Source organism: Styela clava, chromosome 4 (assembly GCF_964204865.1).
Source record: "Styela clava chromosome 4, kaStyClav1.hap1.2, whole genome shotgun sequence".
Taxonomy (NCBI): Eukaryota; Metazoa; Chordata; class Ascidiacea; order Stolidobranchia; family Styelidae; genus Styela; species Styela clava.
This window is the reverse complement of record NC_135253.1, coordinates 18,491,150-18,499,506: the sequence shown is the minus strand read 5'-3', so window position 1 is coordinate 18,499,506 and position 8,357 is coordinate 18,491,150. Positions and strand designations below refer to the sequence as shown.

The following is an 8,357-nucleotide window of genomic DNA, read 5'->3' as shown; positions in this document are numbered from 1 at the left end:
TGAAACCGCTAGAGGCTATTCCTTTTGTTTTCAAATCTCCTCTGATTCCTATGAAGCTCGATATTTTAACCAAAATTTTGCTATTTCTACAAAAATTGCGTCAGACCAGTACCATAATAATATGTTTACGATAAAGGCGGTGCTCACTGCTAAGTTTTGCCCGCACTCAAGTGAATTGCTCCCGCGGTGGGACTTGATATGCCATTGTGACTTTAGGCTTTTCAATGATCATAAAGAACGTCGCATGTGCTACCTGTACTGTGGTTAGTCACATATTCTCACGACATGTAATTAATTACATTCACGGCTACGCGAGTAAGTTCTTCAATTCTAAATTAGGGGTCTCAAACTCAATTTACTTGTGGGCCCCTTGACTCTGGGTGGGTCAGGGCCGCATCAGATTTTCCACAATAAAAGCTTAGTTTAAAAATTGAAAATTCTCTCAGTCATTTTTGTTCAATCAAGCCGATTGACAGTGATGTCTCACCCCGTGGAAAACATGGTTACAACCAAAGACTAACATAGCGTTACAACGTATCAATATAAATCTAAGCGTTAGTGATTGGTTCATACTAAGGCGGTGACCACAAACTATCGGGCCGCAAGTTTGAGACTCCTGTTTTAAATTGAAGAATAAAATTGCCACAAGTAGCTTACCGTGTCTTACACTAATAGCGAATTTCAGTGTAAGACGCTTACTGGTACTTCGGTTTGTCATTAACGCGTTTTCCTGAGAGCACAGTGACTCAAACTTCAATTTGGAAATAAAATGTTGAACATTTGTCTTCTAGAATAGCGTAATTTTACTCCAAAATAATAAGGTTTGGCAATGGAGTTATTTCTAACTAACAAACTTTCTTTTTCAGAACAAGAATAATAAAAAGGTGAAAACAACAAAAGTTACAAAGTTAAAACATCTCGCATGGAGTTCAGACATATTCTGGTCGTATAACCTGCTCGCACAGATCTTAATTTTCAGTTTTGAAGCATTGTATATATTGAATTTATTGCTAGTTTGCTACCCTATTATCCGAAATGAGCAAAAAATGTTATTAAAGACATCGCAGAAAGTCTAATGTTTTTGCTTTACAATGTGTAAGACTTTGTAGATGATAAAGCAAAAATAAATGAATAACTGGCATAAAATGTGACACGTAGCTGGGGTTTAAACGAAAATAAGATAGAGAGGTAGTATTCGGCATCTGATGCAAAGCAAGCAAGTGTCAGAAGACTCCGGATTGGTTGTTTATTGCACGGCAACTCTTACACTTATACCAGTAATAATGACAGCAAACACAACTAAAAACAGCCGACGTCCAGCCTTTCTCGACGAGAAGAGCCATAGATAGCCTCCTCTTGCACGTGTAATGGGTGGTCGGAGTCTTATAATTCAAATTCAGATGATATCACAATATATACTTGTTTCCGACAAAACAGCATAAGGGCTAAGCATACAAATACAAAAAATTATATACACAGCATAAACACGGACGCTATGGTCCGTAACACTCGCACCAAAGCGCCAACCTGCTAACCAAGTCGGCAGATAGATGTTCTTACTGTCATGTGAGCGACACATTTCATGGAAGCGAATGGTATTATGCAAATCTACAAATTTATTCTAATTATTCTTTTTCTTTACTGAAATTCCCCCGCATATTGGTGGCAATACTAAAGTTTAAAGCTATGCATCGCCACCCTCGGGCGGAATTTGCAGAACTGAGGACTTTTCCACAGCTGTATTTTGAAGTTGTGTGTTTCTGACTACTTCATTCGGAATAATATTTAGACTCTAGCTTTTAGGTACATACTTTTGATGGTCTCCATGTACCGTTTTCGTGCTAAATGTATCGTTTTCACAGGCCAGTACCAAGTTAGAAGTCCTGCAGTGAAACTAAAAAAGCCCAGATCACTATAAAAGGAGATTCTCGACCTATGGGAGAAACTTTTACGTGCCAGCATGAAAGAAATTAACATTTTTCTGTACTAAACGAATAGCCATGGTCAAATGCGTCCGTAGTAGATTGCAACATATATACTTACAATTGCAACGTTCTCTCAAAAATTTTATTATGCTCTCACTATAGAGAAGACTGTCTGTTTTTACTTACAAACATGAAAATTAGCATTGCTTCGTCACTTCGTGCTTTCACTATAGTTATGTAAATTCAACCCAATCAATTTTAGACATCAAAATCCACATATCCATATTGGAACTAATATGCTTTCACTATAGAGAAAACTGTCTGTTTTCACTTACAAACATGAAAAATTAGTATTGCTGCGTCACTTCGTGCTTTCACTATAGTTATGTAAATTCAACCCAATCAATTTTAGACATCAAAATCCACATATCCATATTGGAACTAATATGCTTTCACTATAGAGAAAACTGTCTGTTTTCACTTACAAACATGACAAATTAGTATTGCTGCGTCACTTCGTGCTTTCACTATAGTTATGTAAATTCAACCCAATCAATTTTAGACATCAAAATCCACATATCCATATTGGAACTATTATGCTTTCACTATAGAGAAAACTGTATGTTTTTACCTACAAACATGAAAATTAGCATTGCTGCATCACTTCGTGCTTTCACTATAGTTATGTAAATTCAACCCAATCAATTTTAGACATCAAAATCCACATTGGAACTTCTTTCCTAAAGCATTTTTCGTTTTTGATCAATTTACCTTTGGATTTTGAAAAGTGATGAATGAAGGTTTAGTTTAAAAGAGCACCAGCTGTAAGTAATTGTGGTCATTTATTTTTCAACTTACTAGTTAGTAAGACCTATTAAGAGATCAATGGTGTCTAAATCTAAATGACCCTTTTTGAAAATTAACAGAGGCACACGTCCAGCGTCCTTATTTTATCCAAAAAACACAGTTAAAAGGGCGTCGAAAAATACCAAATGTAGTCGATCCAACATGAGCGCGTGAGAGTGAGTGAGGCAGGGACTGGAAAGGACCTCAGGGAAATCACGCAAAGAGGCAGTCGAAATCAGAATACAGACCGCAATTAGGTGTCGAATGAGTTCGATAGTCGGCAAACTGTCAATTTGTGGGTTAACGTTGCATGAAGCCGAGTGCTTACTCATTTAGTAACAATCAAGACAAATAAATTCCGCATTTATTTACACTTGTCAAAATAATTGCACTTTTTATTATATGGGTAGTTTTTGCACAATCTATGATCGGCGAGAAAACTAGCATCTGATGTGGCATTCGTTTGAGACTTACGGCAGTTCAAACTTGCAAACCAGAAAATATCACTGGGGGTGTCAATCACACTTCGCGATCATACTTTATATTGGGCATGTAAGTTACTCAGCATACTAAAGACAAAAATAAATAATAAACTTCTTCACGACATAAATTTATTATTAAAAGAAGTAAAAACCAGATGCAATATACATAGATATGAAGAAATTGTGATACAGAACAATATACAAATAAAATCAAATTAGATGCCATCGAGTCATACAGCTAACACGATGCTGCTTATTATAGGAATTTGAAGCTGGACCGACGATACAGCATATAAAAATTCTGTTAACACCAACTTTGCGACTGAATGTGCACCAATTCCAGTGGTTTCACCTTGATTTGACTTCGGAAGAAATATCATTTCTATGTCAAATAAATATAGAGGGGTTGTACCAATGAACACATATGGTGGTTGATTGACAAGCATTACCGCCTGTCTATTCTATAGTTTTATCCCGCACCAGATTTAGTCAGTACAATAATCTGTTCACACATTTAAATAATACAGTGATATTCTCTATTAAATATAATCCCCTCAATTACCAATTAGAAATTGAATTAGCTAAGCCCAGTACTATATCTAAATATAACTAACCAATTTAAACTCCAGATTTCCTGATTAGGAATTAATCCATGCAAGAATATGTATAAAATAAAATAACAGATTTACCCTTGAATACCAAATAAAAAAGTGAAATAATAATCTTATCAACTGATGAATCCTAAATTCAGGCATCAAAAACAATTAATTATTATAGACCACAAGTTTCAGGATAATAGCTTAAAGCACTCATGAAATTTCCTAATAAAATATTTGAAGATGTGAAAAATATTGCAGAGAAGAATACCTAGAAAATTGTCACTTCCCATGAATCGACTCGTTGTTCCTTTTTGCAATGATGCTAGCAAATTGCTTGAGAGGGCACTCGGAATTTGTGAAAATAATGATAGTCTTCTCATGAGAATTTTATTTATCTGTAGCATACACCTCACCATTGTAAAAACATCCTAAAGTTGACGATAACAGAAAAACTCTAGCAATATTACCAGGTATGTTTTTTAACCTGATCAATGAATACACTTTTAAGAGAATCAACTATATCCAGTATTATTACCTAACGTCCTTTCATGTGTGTATATTTGTACAAATGTTCAACTTCAAACTCTAATTTTTTATATTAGAGCAATGCCTGATGCCACTATGAGAAGAGAATTTCCCATCGTCATATTGAGTTTTATTCTCCGAAATACAACTTTCATATGAATGTCTATGAGACTGGGAAGGTTTGTAGTTCACAGCTTATTAATGGTTTTGCAATTTAAGTAAAAAATTTCCCTATAATTTCCCACTTATAAAGTGCTTATGGAAAAATTTAAAAAGTTTAAATCACAATAAGTTGATAACATGATAAAATACATAAAAAAACTAATTTTAAAGCTATTTTATATTCAACACCAACTTCAGGTCGCTGGGCAGTGTATTAACAATACTTAGCATTTGATTCTGAAGGTTGGATACTTTTGCTAGCGACAGTTCAACTTCATGTCTTTCAACCGAATCCAATTTTTCTCTCAATTTTAAAATCATGTCAACAATTTCAACTTCGCTTTTATCTTTGCACCAGGCAACCAAGTCCATCTCACTAAGTCCTGCTAAATGTAAAGCTGCAATTTTACTTTCCATTTCCATTCGACGACTATTCAACCATGCAGTGAAATTTGGACTTTGAAAAAATTTCTTATATAGACCAGACCAGTTTCCTTTGGTGACAGAAGTCAGCTGGGGTCCTTGAGAATCTACAGTTGCCAGGAATTCTTCAGGTCGAAATGATTTAAGAACTGGAGGAGCTCGAAGTGGGGATATATTTCGTTGAAGCGGCATCAAGCTTGCCATGTAACGTTCAAGGGGAATCATAAAGCTTTGAGTTAGTTCAAGAAAATGTCTTCGCAGTTTCACAGAATCAAGCGCAGTAAATCGATGACCAGTTCTAAGAAGGGACTTGAAAAATGTTTTATCTTTTTTTAAAAACATTTTATACTCTGTATAAACACCTGGTTTTGTGTCAAAGGTTTTCATTTTGCTTGCCTTTTTCAGTTTATCAGATGAGAGTAATGATGGGGCTGATGATGACGAAGACATGCCCAATTCACCTATTCGAATGATGTGGGGCCAGTGTTGTAATGTCTTTGTAAAAAAGGGGTTAGTGACCCCAAGTAAAACTCGTGGAGGAGCTTGTGCACGGCTAGTAAACTCTTTAAACTCACTATCATGAATTGTAAAAAAGGGTCTGAAATCACAGTCGTACCGTAATGGGCTTATACATGAAATTAGCGACAAAACGGTATTAGCACACACCTCTGGAGATGTTGACATAACAACTAATGGCTCCCCAAGTAGTACAAGTTCCCATAATAAATGTGAATGAATGAGCACTGGTTGGAAATATTTTATAACTTCAACTTCATGTACAGAAGATATCGAGTACTGAAACTTGGCCGATTTCGCTACAGCAGATGATGTCTGTCCAGGCTTATCACACCTTGATGGTATTCTTACTTGCACAACAGTACCCACCAGTGGCAAGTCAAGTGTCTGTCCTGGTTCTGGTCTAGGCCATTGGTCGACATCGTGGCACGCTGTTTCAAGGCATGCTTCGCCATGATCAAAATATTCTGGGGCTACAATTTCCGCTATTTCTTTAAAAAAGTTGAAGTATGGTAATTTACTCAAAATCACCACAGATTTCTGAAAATATCCACGTTTCAAAGTCTTGTCTCTAACTTGTCGGAAATACACATATCCATAGTAATGGTTATCATCTTCTTGCAATACTGCTGGAAAATCATTGGCAACATTCACAGAAATTAAATCACCATCAGTTGTATTAGAGGTTCTACGTATACGAAAGCAATATTGTGTGTCTCCCATACATCCGGAATTCGAATCCGGAAATGAAAGATAACATATATTACTTCTTTCTTTGTCTGATAAAACGGCATGCTCTGGATATTTAAACTCTAGTGCTTGTCCAAGTTCAAGATCGAAGGTAACGACACACACACAATGCAACCAGCGGGAAAATCTATCCCATTTAAGAGGAACAGCATCTTCCACTTCATCAAGTTCGGATCCACTAACAATAGGATTCATTGTCTATATTCGTAGTGTTATTGTTTGCAGATTTACAAATTAGTAATCCTCTCAGATAACTATCACATCATTAATGCTATATTAATTTAGGAGTATCTAGTTGATATTGACAACTAAAAAGGAAATGAGCATCATTGAATTGTGTGATAAAAAATTGAATTTGAAGTGGAAACAAGCATTGGCAACGAGGGTACATTTGGTCTGAGGCATTCAAATGAGCACCTTTTTCGCTCATCACCTATACACTTTTTTTTCAAATAAAAGTATGTATAATATAACAACTAACAAATCGACATATACTTGGGAAAATGATCTCAATATCTTTATTCTCAGAGAAGAAACGTCTCACATCCAATAAAAGGTGACATCCTGAGTTGTGGAACCAATATTAAAGTGAAGTTAATATTGAATGCTTCGCATTGTCAATTTAATATACTTTGAATTCCACAATTATTTTGCTATCTGACATACTAACAATACCCTCGATTCGTTTGTTGATTTGAAAAAGTCAATACACGGATGGATAACCAACAAATTGCAACACAAATAAAATAATTCGTACATAAACCAAGTTTTTAATAAAATGTTGAGGACAATGTATCAATCCAAATGTTATGATAGATGTCCACTAAAGCGAAATGAAAAAAAACTTCAAATTAATGCAAGCATTAAATAAAAAGAGGTTGGAGGATTTCATTTTTAAGCGAATAATCAGAATTCCAAAATATTATAAATTTGCACAGAATATAAATGACAATTTGCAGAAAGTGGTGTGGAAAAAAATTCACAAATTATTTACCAAGACGATACATTCAACATTTCGATTTTTCAACCATTCGCGAACTTAGAACCAAACATTGAACTGTGTAGCCTCAATTAAATTCAAAATCTTCAGCAAGTTAGTTTAAATTAGTCTAATTACTAGTGGCAGCATGTATGAATGGGAGGCAAAATACAACAAAAAAATCATAAATTACAACAAAAGTATTTCAAAATTTTATTCCACAATCAACACCATCCCTTTTTTATCATCAACAGTAAAGCGAAAAATACCTGAATTTCAACAAATAGGGCATACAGGTATAGAATCAGAAATTATGCAACAGAATTACACAGCTTTATATAGACTAGTAATTTGTTTCATAATTCAGTTGGGAAGCCATAGGCTTCTTCGAAACTGATGAAGTAGCATTCTAGCATTGCGAAACACCACGTGTAATGAATTGATAACATTGTTCTGATTGGATGTTTCGAAGTATTTTTACCTCATTATCTTGAGTCGCTGTGACAAATTCAGTCATCAAGAATCAACCGGTAGAGTTTTACAATAAAAATTGCCAACAGTCAGATATCCAAATGTTCACTTTTCATGACTGTCAGATTGTGTAATTCCAGCTTGACATTTTATTCCGCATTGAAATTGTACATCATACATTTGATGCTTGCTATAATACCATTCAGAAATAAAACAGGCCAGCAGGCAAACACCTGTGATATACAACTTCAGTACATTATCTCTTTTTGAAACCATACTTCTTCCTTTCATAGAACAAATCGGTTTTGGCACTTCCCAAATTTACAATTTTCGGACAACCATCCCGATCCTTTTCTTGTATTGTACATTCTTTACAGTAATATGCATCTGAAACGCCGGGCCCTCCGCAGATCACACATCTTCCTTGGTACGACCCGTAATTACATTCATCGCAAATTCTCACTAGAGTGCAAGGCCTCACATATGAATCGCAAATGACACATTTCCCATCACACTTTTCGCATAGCCTGCCGATGGCAACACCTGGTTGTTTCCGACAGAAGATTAAATCTGGGTGGTGCTTCGCCATAACGTGATCAATAAGAAATAATCAAGGAGTTAAGTTGGCCAAATCCTGGTAAGAAAAACTCGATAACCAACACAACTAGATATTTCCGTC

The 8,357-nt window shown here is 35.4% G+C and overlaps 1 protein-coding gene across 1 annotated transcript; it reads right to left on the bottom strand.

Annotated features, from left to right (window-relative positions):
- Positions 1–3,360: 3,360 nt before the first annotated feature.
- Positions 3,361–7,937, bottom strand: LOC120325789 (protein DENND6A-like). Its single transcript, XM_039391956.2, has one exon. It carries the CDS (start codon positions 6,421–6,423, stop codon positions 4,711–4,713), a length of 1,713 nt encoding a protein of 570 aa, XP_039247890.2. The 5' UTR covers positions 6,424–7,937; the 3' UTR covers positions 3,361–4,710.
- Positions 7,938–8,357: the final 420 nt, after the last annotated feature.